The 24,232-nt window shown below is 39.5% G+C and overlaps 2 protein-coding genes across 2 annotated transcripts; one reads left to right on the top strand and one right to left on the bottom strand.

Annotated features, from left to right (window-relative positions):
* The first annotated feature begins 588 nt into the window (after positions 1-588).
* Positions 589-4,754, top strand: LOC133785156 (pre-mRNA-splicing factor SLU7-A-like). Its single transcript, XM_062224414.1, has 10 exons — positions 589-889; positions 1,251-1,414; positions 1,510-1,622; positions 1,962-2,393; positions 2,555-2,690; positions 2,794-3,093; positions 3,730-3,946; positions 4,101-4,201; positions 4,318-4,386; positions 4,487-4,754. Exons 1-10 carry the CDS (start codon positions 874-876, stop codon positions 4,559-4,561), a joined length of 1,623 nt encoding a protein of 540 aa, XP_062080398.1. The 5' UTR covers positions 589-873; the 3' UTR covers positions 4,562-4,754.
* Positions 4,755-6,524: 1,770 nt separating this feature from the next.
* LOC133785163 (uncharacterized) lies at positions 6,525-7,353 on the bottom strand. The gene has a single exon (XM_062224419.1). The coding sequence runs from the start codon at positions 7,299-7,301 to the stop codon at positions 6,684-6,686; it is 618 nt and encodes a 205-aa protein (XP_062080403.1). The 5' UTR covers positions 7,302-7,353; the 3' UTR covers positions 6,525-6,683.
* Positions 7,354-24,232: the final 16,879 nt, after the last annotated feature.

The raw sequence follows: 24,232 nt of genomic DNA, 5'->3' as shown, positions 1-24,232 counted from the left end.
AAAATCTTGTTTATATCTTCTAAATTCCATATCATTAATCTCGCTTACTTTTTATTAATATAGTTTCCGAAAATCTCGGTAGACAACACCATACATCAGTTTCTCTATATCATTTAAATATTAATTTTTTAATATTTTTTTATTCATTTAATATTTTTTTTCTCATTATCAATAGTATCTTTATATCTTTTAATATTTATCCATATATAATATCAAAATATAATTATAGATTATTCCAAAATAAATAAAATATAAATTAATACAAAATTTAAAAATAATTCTCAATATAATTATTATAACAACATATAAAATGATAATATGTATATAAGTTTTAAAAAATTACTAAATCCATATAATATTATTCCTAATATCAAACATATATATAGAAATGTTAGAAAAAAATAATAAAATATTTATAAATGAGTTAGAATACATCATCAAACTATTATATTATATTTAATCTATAATTGTAGAATATAACTATTTTAAAGAGCAGGAGTGCTCTTATTACCGGTAGACCTTCTTTGTAGAGATACTACTCGCCCACGTCACTAAGATTCTTTATGAGTTAATAATAGACCCAATTGTACAGGATTATTACTCGTAAAAAGGGTCTCTACTGATACACCACATTCGAAGGCGATATAGGAGTTCTGGTTCGTCGGCGGCGGCAGAGACGCGACTTCTCTTCGGCTCAATCTCTGCGGCTCCGCCTCATCGGCTTCTTTGACTCTCACTTTCACTCTGAACTCGACGACACCTTCGTTTGTCCCATATTTTACGCATCAACCTCTTTCATTGTAAAAGCTCATAAATCATCAACCCGAATTCTTAGCTACCTTCGAGCTCGAGACTTTTTTGAGAAGAGAAACCATGGCGACTGCATCTGGTTCGTTTCAATTTCCCTTTCTCGTCTTACTTTAAAATTTCTATTCTCACAGTTGTTCAATTTTTCATACTCAGAAATTGATTTGGGAATCGACGCAATGTTTAGGGTTTTCTTTAGGCTTAGATTTGTGCATTGTGAATTTGGCTAGACCGATTGTATTTCTATGTTTAGGCTATTAGTTTTGGGGTTAGAAGTCTGGAATCTGAATTTAACTAGATGGAGCTTTTGATTATCTCTCTATGTTTAGGCTAACAATTTTAGGGTTTTTTTTAATTGGGACTAAAAATCTCGAGAACTGATTCTCAATAATTTTGCTTTTCTTATTATTATGTTTATTCATCAATCATTTTTGGGGTTGCAGTGGCATTCAAATCTAGGGAAGACCATAGAAAGCAAATAGAATTGGAAGAAGCTCGTAAAGCGGGGCTTGCTCCTGCTGAGGTCGATGAGGATGGAAAAGAGATTAATCCTCATATTCCCCAATATATGTCCTCTGCGCCTTGGTATCTTAACTCCGAGAGACCTGTAAGTTATCCCTTTTTAGTTCCATTTTTCTTTGAGCCACTTGTTATGTCAAATGATTTATCAATGCTTGAAACTTGTTCTTTATTTTGTATCAGAGTTTAAAACATCAAAGGAAGTGGAAATCGGATCCAAATTATACTAAATCTTGGTACGACAGAGGTGCCAAGATTTTCCAGGCCGATAAATACCGGAAAGGAGCATGTCAGAAGTAGGTGGACTCTCTCTTATGTATATATTCATTCGTAAATAGCATGTTATGGAAACCTAAGCAAGCATCTTAAATTAAAAGTTTTGGGTTTCATCGCTGACAGGCTTAAAATTGCTTAGTCTTATCTTGATTATAAGTTTGTTGCCTTTTGTGGATATGTGCGCTAATTGGTTGGATACATTAAAGTTGTTAGTAATGCAGGTTTGATATTTTTAGTGATGCCACAAACTAATATTTAATTTTCTAAGCTAGTTTGTTGTGTTAAATCTTTAAGTACCGTTAATCAGTCCTTTGCATGGTTTCAAACACAATGTTTGACTGCTTCCTTGTTTGCTGCAGTTGTGGAGCTATGACACATGATGCGAAAGCTTGTATGGAAAGACCTCGCAGAGTAGGAGCAAAGTGGACAAACAAACATATTGCACCTGACGAAAAAGTAGAGACCTTTGAACTTGACTATGATGGAAAACGTGATCGTTGGAATGGATATGATGCGTCAACCTATTCTCTTGTCATTGAGAGATATGAAGCAAGGGATGAAGCCCGAAGGAAGTTTCTGAAAGAGCAGCAATTTAAGAAATTGGAGAAGAATAATAACCAAGATGAAGATGGTGATGGTGAGGGAGTTGCCGGTGAGGGAGGGGATAGTGATGAAGATGTCGATGAAGACAGGGTTGATGAAGCCAAAGTTGATGAGAGCAAACAAATGGACTTTGCAAAAGTTGAAAAGCGTGTGCGGACAACTGGTGGTGGAAGCACAGGAACTGTCAGGTATGGTTTAATTTAAAGCACCATCATTTTAATTGACTTGCGGTAGTGGGCTTTTGTATGCTTGGGTAACTGGGTAGTTGGCAATTTGGCAATGTTAGAGTTTTCCTTGCGTGTAATATGTCATATATTAATGTTGCTCTCTTTTTTTCTTCTTCTTCAAGGAATTTGCGTATCCGTGAGGACACAGCTAAATATCTTCTTAATCTTGATGTTAACTCTGCACATTACGACCCCAAGACACGATCTATGCGTGAGGACCCTCTTCCAGATGCAGATCCCAATGAAAAATTCTATTTAGTAAGTGCCTTGCCTTTAAAATTAGTTATATTTGACAAACATTATTTTTATTTGTGGAACCATTGTGTGTTTGGTCACTTATCAATTACTTCTAAATTTGTAGGGCGATAACCAATATAGAAATAGTGGCCAAGCTTTGGAGTTCAAGCAGATGAACATACATTCTTGGGAAGCATTTGACAAGGGACAAGATATTCACATGCAAGCAGCTCCATCCCAAGCCGAGCTGCTTTACAAGAACTACCAGGTCATAAAGGAGAAATTGAAGTCCCAAACGAAGGACACCATCTTGGAGAAATATGGCAATGCAGCTACCGAGGAAGAAATTCCTAGGGAACTGTTACTGGGGCAAAGTGAAAAGGAAGTGGAGTATGATCGTGCTGGTAGGATCATCAAGGGACAGGTAAGATTTGCTCAACAATTCACTTTCATGCCCTGCTTAGGCCTTTTATTTTGCATTCGAATGTATTAATTAGCATGACCTCTTCCCTAGTTTCTCCAGTTTTTGTTTTTCAGCATCATCTTCGTAATTGTCAACTATTATGTTAATGTTCTTGCTTCAAGCTTTTATCCTGTTGTGTAATATTGTAAGCTATTTAAACTACAATTCTTCAGATTCCATGTTTTACTATTTTTTTTATTTTTATAATATTTTGTTTCTGCTTATTTTCTTCCAATGGGTAGTCGATTGTAGTGCTGGAACATGAGTTCTGTAATCTCGTTTTGAAACTTTGTTTGTGCTGATGGTTATTAGTTACAATAATAATATGTGCACCAAAACATTACACCAACTGATGTGGCACTGCTTTTTAAAAGAGTGGGTCCCGTCTGAAATGAATGTGATTGGTTAAAAGAAACTGTTACGTCAGATACTGTAATGTTTAGGTGCATAATTTTGGTGCACATATCATATTATTCTATTAGTTATTACCATCTGTTCTATTTTAATCTTTGATCAATATTACAAGTTGTTTTGTTTCCAAAAAAAAAGAGGATTGTAATTGTATTATGACCAAGTTTGTTCGTTTCCTTTTTATAGGAGATGGCCCTTCCCAAAAGCAAGTATGAAGAAGATGTTTATATAAACAACCACACGACTGTTTGGGGTTCATGGTGGAGGGATCATCAGTGGGGCTACAAGTGCTGCAAGCAGCTGATTCGAAACAGCTATTGCACTGGTGCCGCTGGTATTGAAGCCGCTGAGGCTGCTTCAGATCTCATGAAGGCTAACATTGCACGAAAAGAGGCCGGTGAAGGTAAGAAGTCACTGATACTAGTATGTATGTACATATATTAAATAGTTTGATATTTATCTCATCACCATTAATTTGTTGACCTTGAGATTGGTAGTCATCATATGTACCTCTTTCTTGTTAGACTCTGTAACTGTATTATTATTTACATGAACAGAGGCACCACCAGTGGAGGATAAAAAGGTTGCTACTTGGGGAACTGATATCCCAGATGATTTAGTCTTGGACGAAAAATTACTCGCCAAATCTCTTAAAAAGGTTAGTTGGTGTTCTGATCTCCGTAGTTGGAAAAATACAAATTACAAGGTAGATTTTCTTGTATTCATATACATGTCATATTCATAATCTGATTCTGAATTTTTGGTTTGGAACAGGAGGATGAAAGGAGGAAAGAAGAGAAAGATGAAAGAAAGCGCAAGTACAATGTGAAATGGAATGATGAGGTATTTTTTCATTAATCACAGACACTTTAGGAATACTAGTTTATATGTTGAAATATGGAATAACCTGACGATTGGTTTTTTTTTTTTTTTTCATTTTCAGGTCACTCAGGAGGACATGGAGGCATACAGAATGAAAAGAGTACACCACGATGACCCAATGAAGGATTTCCTGTGATGCGTTAGAATAATAGGCCTAGATTTGCTGGTTGACATGGGACTGGTCACTTGGCTTTTTATTTGCTTGTATTTTAAAATTAAATTTACATTTTTGTACATATTCCTTTTGCTCTATAGAAAGTGAATTTGCAACTTGGTTGTTAAATCGACATATTCGAAATTTATATATATATATATATTTATTTATATTATATATTCTTATTTGAAAGAAGTTTGAGTACAATCATAGACTAGTAGCCAAATATAGAATTAATATTAGGTCCATATTCTTTTTCTTATCATTTGGAACCTCACGATTTGGTTCCACTAAACGAATTCTTTGTATTTGATGGTATTCTATGCTAGTAAACGAATTCTTGCAAAAGATGTCCTTCTGCATATCTAACATAATATAACATTACATAATAGGGAACATGGTTGTTAAATGCAATTTCAAGGAGCATAATTATTTGAGCAATGCAATGGGGGAACGCATACACTAACATTCTTTTTTCTTTTTATTTTATTAGGCAATTACATTACACAACTTCAATTTTTTATAATATTCTTTTTTTTTTCATATTTTTTCTAAGATCTTTTCTTTACACTTTTTTATCTTCATATATGTTTTCTTCCCCAGGATGACTAGCAAGCAAGTAAAAACTCCCTAGTTTGTTGACCAATTAAAAAGGATCACATCAGCTCAAGAAATCTTTCAACTAGACTATCCATAATTTATCATATTATTACTTTCTCTTTCATTATTTTCTCTAACACTACTTTCCGGCTCAATATTTTTTCTTTGTACTTTCTTATAGTTATCATTTTTTACACGAATTACCTTCTTTAACTACTTTCTCCCATCACTTTTTCCTTAACCACTTCCTCCCATTTTTTTTTATGTAAGAACTCCCTCCCTCACTTTCTCTCTTAACTTATTCTTCTATCTAGGTTTTTGGCCCTAACTTTGACCTTCACTACAAATAAAGGTAACCTTTAGTGACAACTTTTTAGTCACAACATATATTTTGTGTGACTAAATGCCATTTTTAGTAACAACAAAAAATTACTTGTGACTAAAAAGTCCTACTTAATCACAAGTTGTCACTAATGTAGTTTTAGTCACGACCTATTATTTTTAGTGATAAAGTTTGTTGTGACTAAAAATACATTTAGTGACAACAAATTGTGATCTTTGTGACTAATACTTTTAGCCACGGATTTTTTAGTGATGACATAGGTATAATGATTTTTCCTTAGTCACAAATTTTTTGTTTTTAGTCACAAAATTTGTTGGGACTAAAACTAAGATTTTTCGTAGTGCTTCGCTCGTCTGAAAACCAAATGTTGTCCTACAGTCCAACTCAACTCTATCCTTACCGGTCTTGACTTCAATTAACCTTAATTTTGATTGAGTTAAAATTTGTAGAGACCCTTCCAAACTTTATATAATCTCATCTTATTAATTTTGTTTATTAAGTTGATATTTAATAAAATACAATATAATTGTTTACATCTATCTCAATATAGTTTAAAATCAAACATGTATGTGTATAAAAAATTACTATAAAAAAAGCAGACACGCAATACATTATACAGAATACTAAATAGATCCTACGGTCTTAGTTACTAATAGTATAATGTTTCTAATAAAATTATAATAACGAAAGTAAATCTAGCTTCCAGAAAATTTCTGATTATTTAGTTAGAAATATTGTTTGCAGATCTCTCAAGATACCCGCCATGCAGTAAAGGACTAAAGGGGTGTTGATAATCATACATATGTTGACATTAATTTATTCAGTACTGAAAACGACAAGTCGTTTAATAGCTAAGCATAACAAATCAGTGATAAAAACAAATCGTAAGTCTTGTTTACTTGTAACGATCGATAATGAATAATATAAAACATGTAGTTTTATATTATTGACTGAGTTAAATCGGTCGAACTCGCTACGTACGAGAAGAGGGAGATGATAGAATTAAAGAAAGCTAGTGCTTTGTGATGAGATATAATAACTGAACATAACTTGTACAAAATGGATACAAATCTGTTATTTACATTTAACACATAGCATATATATATATTTATATGATAACCCTAAAACCACAGGTAGATTTGTGATCATCGTCAAAATACACTACAAGTGATCACGAGCCAACCTCTCTTGAACCTCCATCTCTGCCCTAAACTTGGCTATGAATTGCTCTGCTCTCTCATCAATTCCATGCATCTGAGGAGACGCAAACCCCATAGACTCCCACACATCATCGTTGGCCGCCACTACTACTTTCCCGCCACCATTTCTAGCAGCTTCTTTGCTTGTTCCCGCCGCAACCGTGGCCGGCGAGTACTGATCATGACCAACTTTAGCATGAACATGTTTTATGGAGTACTGAAGAAGATGCTCAACTTTTTCAGATACAGGCGTGTCTTTGAAGAGCTTGTCTACGTAAACGGGTGCAGTAATACTACTACTGCTACCAGCACTACTACCTCGACTACGCTTTAGAGGTAATAAAACTAAACGACGTCGTTTGCGCTGATGATTCAAACGCTTTGTCTCCACGAAAAATCTCTTACTGATGGTTGTTGTTTTAGAGATGCGTTTTGATAACGATGATGATGATGATGATGATCTGTGTTTGGTAATGGATTTTGGCTTGTTGAGTCTATGGAGTTTGCTTTGTATTTTTGAAGTGAGACTCTTCCACCAAGCTTTTTTGGCTGTTGGAAGCCTTAGGCTTAGGCAAGGCATTGGTTACTTTGCTCAAACTGAGGCTTAAACAAGTTGCTTTTATAGTAGGGTAAGCTTAAGATTTTTTTTTTCTATTTTTTTTTACGCGTTTTTGGATTATTCATTTATTATTGTAGACAAGGTTGATTGGTTCATATATATGTTTTTATTCTCTTTTCTTTTTTAGGGAGTTGCGGATTTTTTACGCAAATGAGTTCATAGTGGTAGATTGCTAGCTTAGTTCTTAAGCTACTCTATATAAATACGTTGATGAAAGTGATATATCAATGTACCATGATTCCAAATTGTACTATTTTGTAAATTCTAATAATGGGGTGGTGAATCTTCGTTAACAGACCAAGTTGATGTGTGAGAATCTCATGCCATATCCAATGAGGTGAAAATGAAATCAATCTTTTGACGTTATAGGTCTTATCTTATAGTTTCTAATTCAAAGATGGTATATATTAATAATATTCGCTAAGCTAATCGTTAGAGTTGCTTTTGAATTCACTTATCCACTAACTAAACTATTATTATCGCAATATGGGAAAAGAAAGAAGAAGAAAAAAAAAGCACCACATGCTAATTAATCTCTATTATCAATTGTGGTGTAGTATTCAAATCCCTTTTTTGCTCAAAGGTTTGAAGTATTCAAATCTCGTTTGAGTTGCTAATTCAGGAATTGGATAACGAACCAGTAAAAGAGAAAGACAGACATTTATAGGTTGAGAAAAGAATGAAATCAAATTGGGCAACTACACACATGTGAATGGAATGAATAAGATTTGGAAGACACAACCTATCTTCTCCATTTTAGCACATGATATATTTTTTCATGTAAAATCTGATATTAAATTGCATTAATGAAAGTATGTGGCTTAACGTAGTGTTGAGCACCATATGACACCAGATAGCAACATTCTCTTAGCACAAGCCAAATCCCACTCAAATGTGCCCTGTGTGGCGGTACTACTGTTCATGGTGGTTGATATTTCACTTTGTTATGAAAATTATGCTATAATACAAAACATCCTCGTCATGCAGTGAAAATTATGCTATATTAATTTCACTTTGGTTATCAAGACTTCGTTCGCGGACTATAAAATTATTACTTTCTATATGCCCTCTTGGGTAACCCTAGAGGCATACATAGATTGTACTCTCAAACTATTCGTTACTTAATAAACCCGATATTTCTACATAGATAGTAGTGCATTAATTTTTTATTTGGTAAAATGAATAAGGAATCTCACTAAAGTTTCCCTGGCACTGAAGTACAAAACCCAGAGAAGTTAAGAGCCACCAAATGAGAACGAATAAAAGGAAAGGAGAAATGAAAGGAACCAATAAGAGCCACCAGTTGCATTGCCCATGCGTAGTCATAGTATGGATAGTATCCTAACCAAGTTGTAATTTTCACACCATAGACTTGTTGTATTGTGTATTAGAGTATGATGTCCACGTAGAACACGTAGAACAAGTGTAAGAATATTGAGATATTAATAAGAACATGAGTAACTTCACTAATTACCAATTATTTTTTAGATGGAGGCTCATGATTCTTGTCATGGTATCATAAACTAATTTTTTTTGTGGGCATTTCTTTGCGGATATCATCTTGAGGGGATATTGGAGTATGGTGACTCATATAGAATAAGTGTAAGAATATTAAGCTATTAATAAGAATATGAATAACTCCACTAATTACGCTCATAATTCTTGTCATTTTGTAACTGACATTCATGTTAATTTTATTTTATGTATGGTTATTAGCCGGTAAGATTTTCTGTATGACCAACTAAGGGAAAAGGCATACCGCTACAATAATGATAGGGGAGCTCCCATCATTTTAGTCTCTCTAACCTCCACCTCAGATATACGTAGAATCTGCAATAAGAAGTAAGAACTCAAATATTAGAAACACCAAAAATACATGTTCAATGACTTAATGAATGTTGATATAAAATAATCTATAGTTACAAATCAGTTAATGCGTATGAAAAAACTACTTTTGATCCAGTTTCATCTTAAACGCATAATGCATATAAAAAAGCTACAACACCCAACAAATTAAGTATGCATTGAACTTTTTCTAGGCTAGAGGTCAACAATCAACTTCCAATCTGCCATTTTGTAATCAGTGCTCTCAGGATTCGGTTACAGCAACACATGAACATCAATGAAGTAATGATTAAGACAGAGACTAAGAGAACCCTTAAGGAAGTGAACTCTCTTACCTTGTTATCGAAAAATATACCATGACTTTTATAGGCACTATGCTCTGCTTTACACCGCTCAATGACTTCTTCAAAGTTTCAATATGACCCTATAATATAACATTTTATATATATCAAATAAGAAATTCATATAATACTGTTCAAAATGATAAAATAATATGCAAGTGCCAGGAGAATAAAATGAAACAATGGTAAGATGGGGCGTTGTCTGGTACAAGTTTAGAAATCCACCTTAATATAAGCATGCAACACTGGTTTATCAACAGCTTCCTGAACTTCGGCCACAAACTCTGGCATTGAGAATGACCTACCTAATGTATAGAAATGTCGTGTAGAATTAAACCAAGTAATGTGAAAGACTCAAATACATAATAACTCTAAAGGGAAACATCAAAGGGAATCTCCTTAATTGTAGCAGCAGCATCTGTTTACAGAAAACTAGTTTCATTGATGCTGTAGAAGAGAACATCATATCTCTTTGGTGTAAAGTGCAATATTAATGAAATTTACAGGCAAAAGAAAAAGAATGTGAGCTTGAGCAGCATACTCTCCTGAATTTTATGGACAATAGGGTTATCTCCTGTTCCATCTTCTGTCATCTGTCCATTCCATTAAAGATGGTATTAAAGCAAAAGATCAGAAACACTCAAGTGACTGAAGATTATTACATTACCAAGAATGTGTTTTTCTACATGTCTAATATTGTTTACTGAGTTTTTCGGAAACTAGAAATATGTTATGAAATAAGAATCGGAAAGAAAGGAAAAAAGATGGACAATCACAGTTTTTACGTGGTTGTGGCGTTAATGAGCCTTAGTCCACGAGTCACTAGTATTAAACTTTAGAGAGTTTTGACAATGGAGTTTTTCTACTAGTTTTAGCAGAGTTTTTGCTTACAAGAGAAATTCTGGGATCTCCGCTACAGTGCACAACTGATCCTATTTATAGGAAGTCAAGCAGCTTGCACTACAAATAAAGGTAACCTTTAGTGACAACTTTTTAGTCACAACATATATTTTGTGTGACTAAATGCCACTTTTAGTAATAACAAAAAATTACTTGTGGCTAAAAAGTCCTACTTAATCACAAGTTGTCACTAATGCAGTTTTAGTCACGACCTATTATTTTTAGTGATAAAGTTTGTTGTGACTAAAAATACATTTAGTGACAACAAATTGTGATCTTTGTGACTAATACTTTTAGCCACGGACTTTTTAGTGATGACATAGGTATAATGATTTTTCCTTAGTCACAAATTTTTTGTTTTTAGTCACAAAATTTGTTGTGACTAAAACTAAGATTTTTCGTAGTGTTGGGCCAGACTAATCCGGGCCCAATAGAGATGTAATTACAATTTGCTTTCTAATGGAACCATAATACAAATAATGTAATGTAATTAGATGTTGTTAATTTGGGCCCATTGGGCCGCCTTAGGCGTGGCCAAGCCTTACAGCTGCCCATTGTACGTTAGCACGGGCAGGTCCACGTGAGCTACTAAGGGGATCCTGGGGACAGGATCTGTCAGAGTAGTGGCAGTACTGTTTCCTAGGAACAATGTACGTTTCGTGCGTACCCTCTTCTATAGGTTAGTTGTGGAGACCAACTACTGAATTTCGTGGGGATAGATCAGCATCAGGGAAAACTAGGCCATCCCTATCTGGACGTCTGGTCCGGGTTTGTTTACTAATGTCCTGATTCATTTACCGGAGTCTTGGTTCATTCACCAGGACTCAGGTTCATTTGTCAAGGTGGACATCGTGGTGGTGGAGATCTCCCCTGGATTCTTGATAAGGTCCATCTCTAGTGAACAGGTAGTCTGCCACCTTAATTAGCATATCAGAAGATGTAGGTTGGTCGTGGCCGGGGAGATGAGTTGGGCCTACATCTCAGTCTCGGTTCCTTCATTATGCTCGCACCCATTGAATGTTGTTGGGCTCAACAGTGTTTGGGCTATTAGGGTTCCCTCCTTCCCCGTTCGTTCGGCTCATGATAGGCCCGGACCTTTTAAGAGGGCCCATGACCCCTTTGGGTCATGCCACGTGTCACGGGTGGAAAATAGGGATAACAAATATTTTATACTAAATAAAGCTTGTACCAATGAGTAATGAGATTAGTACCCAGAAGCAAAAGTTTGAAGAAGTTTTGAATATAATGAGAAATGTTTGGAAATGGGTTATCAAGACGTACTGGGAAAACTTAAATAAGAAAGTATAATGTTGTAGACCATAAAAATAAAAAAAATTACTTTCATCATATTTAAACACTTCCTACTTACCAAATCTGGTTTTAATGGAGAACGGTCAAAGGAAATCAAAATATGCTTTGCTCATTTTCCAAAAAAGCACGTATATGAAAAATTCATAACTTCAATAATATAAATATTACAAGATATCAATGATTTTAATTACAGTCTAAATTTTAATCCACAAACCACATAATATGAGAAACCTTCAGAGTATGAAAAATTAAGATCTTGGTGATTCCTTCGTATCCTGGTCATCAAAGAAGCAACTTGTAGTGTCTCGGTCCAGTACAAAATTCGAGTATAGGTCTCTTGCACAAGTTTCTGCAAAAATTTCATGGATTCAGTCTCTTCTCCATGAATTTGAGTTTCCTCTTCTAGCAACATCAGTGACATGGTATGACAACATGGGAGCCAGTGCCTTAGCTTCTAACCCAGTGTACCATGCAAGAACGAAACACATAGAATTCGATGTCCATTTTGTCCGAGACAAAATTTTAGAGAAAGCCTTGGAGGTCAAATACATACATTCACACGATCAAGTTGCAGATTGCCTCACCAAAATTCTGAGTCACTCTTATTTTCATTTCTTGATAGACAAACTAGGCATTGTTAAGTCCCCACTCAGTTTGACAGGGGATGTTAAGAAATGAGTTACATTAGGTGTCTAAGCTAATTAGTGTAGCTGATTGTTTGTGTTAGCAACACCAGTGACATGGTGTGACAACATGGGGAGCCAGTGCCTTAGCTTCTAACCCAGTGTACCATGCAAGAACAAAACACATAGAACTCGATGTCCATTTTGTTCGAGACAAAGTTTTAGAGAAAGCCTTGGAGGTCAAATACATACATTCACACGATCAAGTTGCAGATTGCCTCACCAAAAGTGTTAGTCACTCTTGTTTTCATTTCTTGATAGACAAACTAGGCATTGTTAAGTCCCCGCTCAATTTGAGATTGGATGTTAAGAAATGAGTTACATTAGGTGTCTAAGTTAATTAGTGCAGCTAATTTTTTATGTTAGCTAAATGAGGTGATTGTTAGTTTTATGATAGTGTGTGCGTGTATCATATAGTCAGGTATGAGGCCATCATTGGCTCATGATTTTGCAAATCATTCTGTTAGGATTTATTGAATATTCTCTGTACAGTTGTCACTTCTTTGTCAACCAATCATTTGGCAATTCTAGAACAATCCTATAACTGTATACTCACTATAAATACAAGCATCTCCTTAGACTCATCATATTGAGCTGAGCAATTCATTTTATTATACAATATACACTATGTTTACCCAAAAACGGCTGCTGATGACGTGGCAAGGATTTCTCACACGTGGTTGACACGTGGCAGAGTCGAAATAAGAAGATGTTGTTCAACTATCGACCAGCTACCCGTTGCTTCGTTAAAACTCACGATTAGATGCGACCAGGTTGGTCGTATGCTTCGGTTTATTTCCTTACAAGATTGTAATCTTATAATAACTACATTGATTATTTCTATTTTATTGCCTTGATACACAGATATTAAGGATAGTTAAGGCCCATTGGCCCATGTAACCCCCATTGAGCCTATAAAAATGCATGAGAGAGCTCAAGGAGGGGACTTTTTAACTTTTGAATCTTTTCTCTGAATACTAAGAGAGAGCATATAGTGCGATTATCCATCGTCTGGTTGTAATTCTCTCAAGGTCTGTAAAACTCAAGAACCCTAGTTCTTTGATCACAGCATTGGAATTCAATATTAATAATAGCACTAAGTGGATGTAGGTCATTACCATCCATTAGGGCTGAACCACTATAATCGTCTGTGTCTATTCTTTACCATTAGATTTTATTCTAAATCATCATATCAGTTCTTGTCGTATTTTTGACTCCATGTGCTTTCATTGAGAGTTTGATAAAAGGCTTTAAGAAAATCAAATAGCAAAGACATCTAAGAAAGCTGGACCGGCCGTTGGCGCTGCATCATCTTAACCTCCTCCAAATGTGGCGAAGAATGAACCACATTTAGAGTTTGAAGAGGAGGAGTTAGATACGGAAACACTGAGGGCAACACTGGGGGTGTTGTAGGATGAGTTGGCCAATCTGAGGGCCAATCAAGAGAACACAGCGGAGACAATGGCGCTGCAGCAGAGAGAAATTGAACGTCAATGCCAGCAGCTGAGTGAGCGATAGGCGGAGATGGACCGTCAGCTGAGGGATTCCATGGCCGCTCTCGAAGCAGTCATTCAATTGGCTCGAGGACAGGCTACACCGGCCTCTCAGCCGAATCTGCCACCGAGCGTGCCACCACAGCGGGCTCCCAATCCAAGTCCTCCGCTCTAGCTAGTAAGCCCCCAAAGGCCGGAGCAACCATCTGTGGCTCAGGATGATGTCCCAATTCGGGATCCTGAGCAGCAGTCTCCTTCTCAAGCTGGTCGAGGCAATCCCCAGCGCGAGAGGCAGAATAAGGCCGGGCAACTGCCTTGCAGCCCTAGACGCCAGGGGATGAAGAGCCAAATCCACCGAGCAAGGGGCAGCGTCCTTCTGCCAACAGAAGGAACAACGAGTCAGGCTCTGCGGTCAAAGGCCCCCCACGACATAATAATGCACGGGGACTCAATGACCAGAGTAGGCCTCCCCTTGACGCTCAAGAAATTCTAGCCCGAGGAGGAAATAGCATGAACAGCCGGTCACGCCGTAGTCGGCCACAGTTTAGAGATGACCATGACTATAATGAAGCCGACTCTGGCAGAGGAAATGCTGGTCGGAGAAATGAGGAAAGAGGTGGAGACAGAAGCCCCCCACCTAGAGAAAATAGGCCAGCAAGCCATAACGCTGGGGGGCGACCCAGACAACATAATGTCTTTGATCGGCTAGGAGTTAGCGAGCAGAGGCTCAGGGATGATGATTTGAGGGACGTACTCAACGACCGTCGTGAAAGGCACGGTGAGTACGCTCCTCCGGCACCGGCCGCTCCAGCGATCCTAGAAGCAATTTAGGCATATTGATGCCCTAAACCAAGCAGTGCAACAGCTAGTTGGAAGTCGAACATCCCACATAGAGTACGATCGGATGAGGGGCACTCCATTTGTGCAAAGGATTGTTGTGGCGGAAACCCCCAGAAAATTCAAAATGCCAGTATTGAAAAACTTTGATGGGTACGGAGACCCAGTATCTCATGTCAACAAATTTGAGATACAAATGGACATTCAGAAGGTGTCGGACGATGCCCGTTGCAGGATCTTCCCTGCAACACTGTCTTATACTGCCCAGGAGTGGTTCTTTAAGTTCCCTCCTGCTAGTAAAGTATCCTGAGAGATGTTCGTGAATGAATTCTACAGACAATTCTATGCGGGTCGCGTACACCCCATAGAGGCCAACCAGCTGGTCGAGATACGCCAGAAGGAGGGAGAGCCTTTGAAAGAGTATGTCCAGCGCTTTATTCGAGCAGCGGTTGGCGCCAAGACAGTGGACGATGAGGGAAAAACGATGGCCCTAACTGCTGGGGTTAGACGTCATTCTCCCCTCTGGAGTAGTTTAAGAAAGAATGGGGTAAAGAATACCTATGAGCTTTTGGATCGAGCTGATCGATATATCAAGCTCGAGGACACGATTTCCAACGAAGGGAAATCGCCCACGAAAGACAAGGGGCTAAAAGAAGAACTCGCCAAGGCCGCCAACGGGTTGGAAAAACCCAATGGCAACGGGAACGGAAATGGCACAAATGGTGGAAAACGGGCGAGCAATGAGCCCTCAGCTTCTAAGAATAAACGCCCCAAAGGCAATCAATATGAGCCAAGATTCACCAACTACACAACCTTTGTCGAAAGTCGAGCGGAAGTCTACCAGGCGACCAGCTTTAACGTGCCTTATAAGCGACCCGCGCCTATAAGGAAGGATATCTCCAAGAGAGATACCACAAAATTCTGTCATTTTCACAACGACTACGGGCACGACACCAATGAGTGCAACCAGTTGAAGGATGAAATTGAGTTCCTGATCAGACAGGGACATCTAAGGAGATATGTGCGAGCCACAAGAGGATCTCAGCGAGAGGCTCAAGGTGGCAATGAGCAGGCGCCTGCACGCCAATGCTCGCCACCTTTAAAGCCAGCTCCTGTGGCAGGCACGATACTCACCATCTGTGGTGGCCCACACCTTGCAGGGGATAGTGGGAAGGCGAGAGAACGATACGCTCGAACCCTACGCCATGATCAGAACATCGAGATGATGAGTGTGGAGGATCGAGCACCAAAGAAGGCTCGAATAGAGGAGGAATTAATAACCTTCTCTGAAGACGATGCCTAGCACCTGCGATTCCCACACTCCGATTCACTGGTCGTGGACGTGCAAATTGCCAACATGATGGTGAAGAGGGTGTTGGTTGACACAGGAAGCTCAGTCAACATCCTATAAAAATCCTCATTGGAAAGAATGAAGTTGTCCGTCAAAGACTTGGAGCCATGCAACCAAACCATCTATGGTTTTTCTGGCAAAGGGCTTGCCCCAAGTGGGTCGATCAGGCTTCCAGTTACAGCAGGTACTGCACCTGCAAACAGGACATTACTCACTACTTTCATAGTAGTTGATTGTCCTTCAGCATACAATGCTGTAATTGGGAGGCCAATTCTGGTCGAGCTACGAGCCGTTACTTCGATATGGCACCTGGCCATGAAATTCCCAACTGACGCAGGGATAGGATGCGTGTTGGGAAATCAGCAGGAAGCGAGGGAGTGCTACAATGCCTCGATAACTAAGGCAAAGAAAGGTGTATCGAGGGAAGTTCCTGAAAAAGAGTTGCAAATGGCAGTTGATGTACAAACCCAATCAGGTGATAATGTCACCAAATAGGGCGTTTCCCAAAGTGAGGATAGAGACTTAGATCCTCGCTTTGGGGATTTTGATGAAGAGATAGGACCCATCGAGGACCTTGAAGAGGTCCAACTCGATGAAGAAGATCCGACCAGAGTTGTGAAAGTCGGTACAAACTTAGAGACAACAACAAAACAAGCACTGGGGGAATTTTGGAAGGAAAACCAGGAAGTCTTTGCCTGCTCGTACAAAGACATGGTCGGAATAGACCCTGCAGCCATTAGCCATGTCCTGAACATAGACAAAAATTTCCACCAGTGCAACAGAAAAAGAGGCTCCTCGACAAAGATAGATCAAAGGCTCTAAAGGAGGAAGTCGAGAAGCTGAAGGAGAATGGATTCATAAGGGTAGCGTTTTATCCATCGTGGGTCTCTAATCCCGTGCTTGTTCCCAAGCCGAATGGCAAATGGCGAACATGCGTAGATTTCACAAACCTTAATAAAGCCTGCCCTAAGGATTGTTTCCCACTCCCCAGAATCGACCAGTTGGTTGATGCCACTGTATGGCATGAGATTCTCTCATTAATGGATGCATACTCCAGGTATAACCAGATTAGGATGCATCCTCCTGATGAGGATCACACTAGCTTTCAGACTGACACAGGGCTTTACTATTACAAAGTAATGCCCTTCGGTTTGAAAAATGCTGGTGCGACTTACCAGCGACTAGTCAACCACATGTTTAAGGAGATGATCGGCATAAACATGGAGGTATATGTCGACGACATGCTGGTTAAGTCAAAGAAGGCAGAAAGGCATATAAGGGACTTGCAAGAATGCTTCAACGTCTTGAACAAATACCAGATGAAACTGAATCCCATCAAATGCTCCTTCGAAGTAGGATCAGGGAAGTTCTTGGGATTCATAGTAAACTCACGAGGAATCGAGGCCAATCCCGAGAAGATTAAGGCCCTGGTCGATATGAAATCACCGGCAAAGATCAAGGATGTTCAAAGCTTGACCGGTAAAATTGCTGCTCTCAGTAGATTTATTTCTAAATCAACAGGCAAATGCGTCCCATTTTTTAATCTACTTAGAGGCAACACGATATTTGAATGGACGGAGGAGTGCGAGCAGGCTTTTCCAGCATTGAAGACGCACATGTCGCAACTACCGGTCCTATCAAAGCCGGTTGATAAAGAAACTTTGTTCATCTACCTGGCGATCACAGAATACGCTGCTAGTGCTGTCTTCGTAAGAGAAGAAGAAGGCGTGCAGAAAGTTGTTTATTATGTAAGCAAAAGGTTAATTGGAGCGGAGCTGCGGTATCCACCTATTGCTTAATCTTAGCCTCCAGAAAGCTGCGGCCATACTTCCAAGCTCACCCAATCACGGTTTTGACTGACTAGCCTCTACGGCAAGTTCTGCAGAAGCTAGAAGCCGCAGGCAGACTATTGAAATGGGCGGTCGAACTTGGGCAGTTCGATATCTCTTACTTGCCATGAGCAACAATAAAAGGGCAAGCCCTGGCTAACTTCATCACAGATTTCATTGGGCCTCCAGATAGCGAGCAACCAGAAGCACCTGAAGAACCTGAGCCTCAAAACCAAACTCCTCCATGGAAATTGTTCACGAACGGCTCCTCTAATGAACATCACGTAGGAGCCGGTGTGATTTTGATAATGCCTGAAGGGCATCGATTTCACTGTGCAATCAGGTTTGACTTCACTGCTTCTAACAACGAGACCGAGTATGAAGCACTACTCGCTGGGTTACGGTTGGCTAGAGACATGGACATAAAGGCACTTGATATTTACAGTGACTCTTAGTTGGTAGTAAATCAGATCATGGGAGAATATCAAGCCCGAGGCTTAAAAACGGTTGCTTACTTAAATAAAGCAAATGACTTGTTGGCGCAGTTTAACAAGTACACCCTCCAGCAAGTACCTCGCGACCAGAATTCAAATGCTGATGCTTTGGCCAAATTAGCAGGTGCGAACGATGCTGATACTCTGAACATAGTACCATTTGAGCGACTATTTGTACCAAGCATCCAAGCAGAGGAGACCTCTTTGGTGATCCAGGCAACCGATACATAGATGGCACCATACATGGAGTATCTGACGCAAGGCGTATTACCGACGGACAGAAACAAAGCTAGGACCCTTCAGCGGCAGGCTGTTAGGTATATCCTGGTCGATGGAATCTTGTACCGAAGGGGATACTCAATGCCACTCCTCAGATGTATTTCGAAAGAGAAGGCCAAGAAATTGATGAAAGAGGTACACGAAGGCTTTTGTGGGGACCATGCTGGGGGGCAAAGCTTATCAAAAAAGATCCTCAGGCAAGGATACTTCTGGCCAACAATGAATGAAGACTCGATGGAATTTGTGCGGAGGTGCGACAAGTGTCAGAGGCTCTCCAAAATCCCACGAGCAGCCCCAATGAGCTGAAACAGATGTAAAGTCCGTGGCCGTTCGCAGTCTGGGGTATAGATTTAATCGGATCTCTCCCTATAGGAAAGGGCGACGTCAAGTATGTTGTGGTTTCTGTCGATTATTTCACTAAATGGGCCAAACCTGAGCCACTCGCAACCATAACGACCAAGAAAGTGTTGGATTTTGTGGTAAAAACATCGTATGTCACTATGGATTGCCAAGGAAAATTGTCTCAGACAACGACACACAGTTTGATAGTGATCTGTTCACAGATTTTTGCGAATGACATGGAATTATCAAGATTTTTTCTTCAGTCGCTCATCCTTAAGCAAATGGACAAGTCGAAGCGGTCAATAAAATGCTAAAGGATACTCTGGAGAAAAGACTCGAGGAGGCTAAGGGGGCATGGCCAGAGCAATTGCCTGAAGTCCTTTGGTCGTACAGAACTTCCCATTGAACAACAACTGGCCATACTCCATTTTCCTTGGCTTATATGGATATGAGGCTATGTTTCCTGTTGAGTTAGATCCGCCGTCACATCGCAGAATAACGTACGATCAAAGCTCTAATACTCAGCTATTGATGGAATCCCTTGATTTGGTCGATGAAAGACGAGAGCAAGCCCAACTCCGAGTAGCTGCTTACCAGCAAAAGGTCGCCCGATATTTCAATTCTAAAATAAGTGAAAGGAATTCAATATCGGAGATCTAGTACTTCGAAGAGTTTTCCTTAACACCTGCGACCAGGCTACTGGAGTACTCGGACCTAATTGGGAAAGACCATATCAGATTGAAGAAGTCCTCCATAGAGGCACCTATAAACTTGCTCGCTTAAATGGAGATCTCATTCCTCGCTATTGGAATGGAGAACACCTGCGCAAGTACTATCAATAAACAATTCTTCTTAAAGAATTGGCTTGTATTAATATTACTTTTTACAAGTTATGAAAAAGGGTTGGTCATTTTATGTGACTGATCGCTTATAAGTGTAAGATCTTATTTGATCACTCATACAGACATGTTTTGTCCATTTATTATGAGAAATATAAGGGACTGTGCATAGCCAGTAATTCTTGCCAATTATTGTATTTATTATAAGTATTTGCTCATTATGTGTGTTGTTTTGCTGTATTATCGTTTTAAATTCTTTGCTCCGAGCAGTAATGTTCGAACAGGTTATGGTCAAGGCAAGTGACCAAGGACCTAAAGCTCCTCAATCACTTGGGGGGCATATAAGGCATCTAGTAAGCAAAGCATATCGAAAGGTATGTGAACACATGAGCAAAATAAGTGAAAGCATGCTAGGGTACTTAGAGTATTTTTCAAAATTTTGTATTTTGTTAAATCAAACCAAAGTACTATGCTAGGTTCGGTCATGCGAACAAATGTTATGATAAAATGCAAGTATTATAATATCAAACGGAAACCTTTTACACCGCGAGCAGTTACTGTTCGAATGTAATTGTTCGATTAAAAAAGTAAAAGCTGCCCATGCAGCAACAAAAATTAAATAAGCAATTGTCTTTACATCACGACCCGTAGGTCGTATAGTCAATAGATAAAAAGGAAAAATAAAAAAAGACTACGAGGCCGGAGGAGCTTGAGGAACGTGCTGGTCGACAGTGGCTTCAACTTCATTGTCTGAGTTGTCGATCCCCGTTGCCAGAGAAATCTCTAGAGAAGTAGGAATTTTAGCCCTTTCTTCCTCCTCCAAGCGAATGGTGCACTGAGACAGTAGAGTCCGTCTCAAGCACTCAGACAGATAGCTAAAGTCGGCCTTCTGATTGTGCTTCCAAAACTCGTAGAAGCAAAGGTGGCGTGGTTTCCTTTGAAGGAACAGCTGCTGAAGGACCCTCAATCCGAGCCTTCTTTGAGGCAGTTTTGTTGCTCTCCCCCCGAGTCTCTTGTTGTCTTTCTTCCTGCCTGAGGAAGCAGCAGCGACCTTGTAATGTTCGAACACGTCTTCAGAAGACATATCTGCACATAAGGAAACAATACGAGCAGTGAGACAAGATATATAGATGGAACTAAAAAAGAAATTAAGGAGATTATAAGTAAAGTTCCTGTGCTACAACTACTGGTCGCTACATTCCTTACTGAACTACTTACTGCCTGGAAGAAATCTGAATTTAAGTTTGGAGTATACTTAAAGGTTCCGTCCCCATCAAATAAGTGACAGGGAATTGGCAAACTATCTAAGAATGAGAAAACAGTACCGTTATCATCTGAGGACTCGTCGATGGGAGTAGAGGGTTCGATGGCTTTCTTTTTTCCCTTCCCTAGTGGGGTAGGGGGAGCAACAGCTCGCGGGGCACTGGAGGGCTCCCTGATTGTCACTCCAGTCGTCATCCTCCTTTGAGGTTGCGACACGTCAGGGTGCTGCTCGGGAATCTCCTCACCGGTGGCACTCTCCGCTGTTGACTCCCTCATATCCTGGTGAGGTGCCAGAAGCCTGACCAGCCTCAGGTTAGCCTCTGTGACCAGATGCTTGACGCTCTTCTCTACGTCAGACAGGCTGGCCAAGAGTGCTGATCGAACTTCCATGTTTGGAGTGGGAGTCGGTCGCAGCCACGAGCCTGAAATGCACTAAAACTCTAAGGGAAATGCAGGAAGAATTAAAGGAAAATAAACGACCAGGGGAGTACAAATGTTACCTCCTTGGGTGAAGGCCAGGTTGTTGACAACCATGTCTGTAGTCAGAAAGTACTCTAGATGGTACTTCCCCACATTGGATATAAAGGTGGTATCACTCAGGAAAGTGTGGGACGTTTCTTGGTGACAGAAGTGGAAGAGCCCCGTGTTTTCTTGATTGGGGTTGGACTTTAGGTCGAATAGATAGTTAACCTCGTGTGTTGTGGGGATAGGCCATTTCTTATGGCTATAAAGGATATAGAGTGCAGAGAGCATTCTATACCCATTTGGGGTTATTTGGAAAGGAGCGACCCCAAAGTAGTTGGCCACTCCTTAGAAAAAAGGATGGAGAGGCAGGATCGCTCTTGCCTCGATGTGATACCTCGATGAGGCGCTAAAGGTGCCTCCAGGCAGATTCGCCTGTTGGTCTCTGGTAGATCGGATTAAGGTCACCCCAGGAAGTCCGTATTTCTTAATGTAATTTGCAATCATCCTAACCGTTACTCGGCTAGGAGGGGCAACATATCATTCAACATCTGGTTGAATGACATTTCAGAGTTGGGCTTGAGTTTGGATTTCAGGGTCGGGAGTGTTTTCTTCCCGACCACTGGTCGAGGAGTTTCAGCCCGAGGAATAGGTTGATTTAAAGGGGAAACAGATGGTTTCTTTATTGGGGCTTTGGATTTTACTTGACCCATATTTTGAAGTGGGGTCGATGGAGTGTTTGGGGTGACGCGAGAAAAGGGAATCTCTGGTATCAACAGCGACGGTTGCTCTTCTTCCTCAAGCAATTAGGCTAACAAGTCATCATCGATAGGCCTCTCACCTCCCCACGGATCTTGCATGAAAATCTATGAATAGAAAAGGGAGATGAGAACTTGAAGCCTAAAAACTTGTGTTGAAAGTGGGAATAACGTTGCTCGCGTATAGAAGTTAAGCTTTTATACGGCCAGCAACATTCTGGCAAAAACACTAAGTTTTATACGAGCAGTTTGAGAAACGGATTAAAAAGCGGAAGTAAAAAGTTATTCAGAGAAAACTTTTTCGACTCCGAGAGGGCGGGAAAAACCCAGTTTTTCAACTAGCTCAAAAATCAAATTTTTACTTCAATTTTATGCCCTAAATCTACGATCTCGACTACCAAACTGACTCCTAACTCCTAACTCCTATGAAACGTTATTTCACTACCCTATCAAACATCGATCAAAATGCCCATTTACCCCAAGACAGTTTCAGTTAAGAACAGTCAAGAGCCCAGATACAAAACAAATAAAAAAATGATTTTGCATGGCAACTCAAACGACTGAAAGGTTCGGAAAGCTTACTTGGATGAAAGGTGGAGTATGAACACGAATGTTTTGAATGTCTGAGCGAAAGTTCCTTAGATCAGCGATGAAAGCTTCTGGGTTTTCTGGGCTCTGAAGGTCGAAGTTCTTTAAAGTTCTAGAGAAGAGAAGACGAGTGAAAGGTAAAAAGTAAAAGTGTGATTTTGGGGTATTATTTATAATGATCGTTGGCGCCGTAAACAAGGTAATCATGGAATTAATTTTTTCAAAGTATAAGGAAGTGCAATAGCCGTCAGACAAATTTTTGGGAAACCAAAAAGACTTGATTGGACATGATTGGTTACCTTTTTCGAGAAGGCATGGGTGACTCTGACAGATTTGGTGGGGTACGCGAAGAGTCAGTCTCCTAAGTTTACTTTATGCTGGTCACAGTAAAATAAACTTGAGGGACAAATGTTTACCCAAAAACAACTGCTAATGATGTGGCAAGGATTTCTCACACGTGGTTGACACGTGGCAGAGTCGAAATAAGGAGATGTTGTTCGACTATCGACCAGCTACCCGTTGCTTCGTCAAAACTCACGATTAGATACGACCAGGCTGGTCGTATGCTTCAGTTTATTTCCATAAAAGATTGTAATCTTATAATAACTACATTGATTATTTCTATTTTATTGCCTTGATACACAGATATTAAGGATAGTTAAGGCCATTGGCCCATGTAACCCCCCTTGAGCCTATAAATATGCATGAGAGAGCTTAAGGATGGGACTTTTTAACTTTTGAATCTTTTCTCTAAATACTAAGAGAGAGCATATAGTGTGATTATCCATCGTCTTGATGTAATTCTCCCAAGGTCCGTGAAACTCAAGAACCCTAGTTCTTTTATCATAGAATATTAATAATAGCACTAAGTGGACGTAGGTCATTACCATCCATTGGGGCCGAACCACAATAAATCGTCTGTGTCTATTCTTTACCATTAGATTTTATTCTGAATCATCGTCTCAGTTCTTGTCGTATTTTTGACTCTGTGTCGTTGGCCAAATCGAGGGTCAACACACTATATTAGATATTTTCTCTTGGTATCAGAGATGTATAGGCGTGTAGCCAACAATGTCGAGCGAAGGTGGTGACAAAACTCCGTCCACAACTCCTCCAAAGACACAGCACGACAACGACTCTGGAAGCTCAACGGTAAACCCCTCAGCTCCTCTAACCGTCCCTGCAAATAGTTCAGCTCCAGCATCAGCACAGACTATAGTAGCTCCACAATTTGGCAGCACTCTTAATCAACCATTTGCACTCAAGCTGGATAGCAA

Source organism: Humulus lupulus, chromosome 1 (assembly GCF_963169125.1).
Source record: "Humulus lupulus chromosome 1, drHumLupu1.1, whole genome shotgun sequence".
NCBI classification, from domain to species: Eukaryota; Viridiplantae; Streptophyta; class Magnoliopsida; order Rosales; family Cannabaceae; genus Humulus; species Humulus lupulus.
This window is presented reverse-complemented; position numbering and strand designations above follow the sequence as displayed.

What these genes read in the sequence shown, in the direction of transcription:
- LOC133785156 (XM_062224414.1), top strand. An exon ending in GGAAGCACAGGAACTGTCAG is followed by an intron (nt 2,394 to 2,554) that starts GTATGGTTTAAT and finishes TTCTTCTTCAAG; the next exon opens with GAATTTGCGTATCCGTGAGG. An exon ending in TCGCCAAATCTCTTAAAAAG is followed by an intron (nt 4,202 to 4,317) that starts GTTAGTTGGTGT and finishes GGTTTGGAACAG; the next exon opens with GAGGATGAAAGGAGGAAAGA.
- LOC133785163 (XM_062224419.1), bottom strand. Translation starts at nt 7,301, where the DNA reads ATGCCTTGCCTAAGCCTAAGGCTTCCAACAGCCAAAAAAGCTTGGTGG.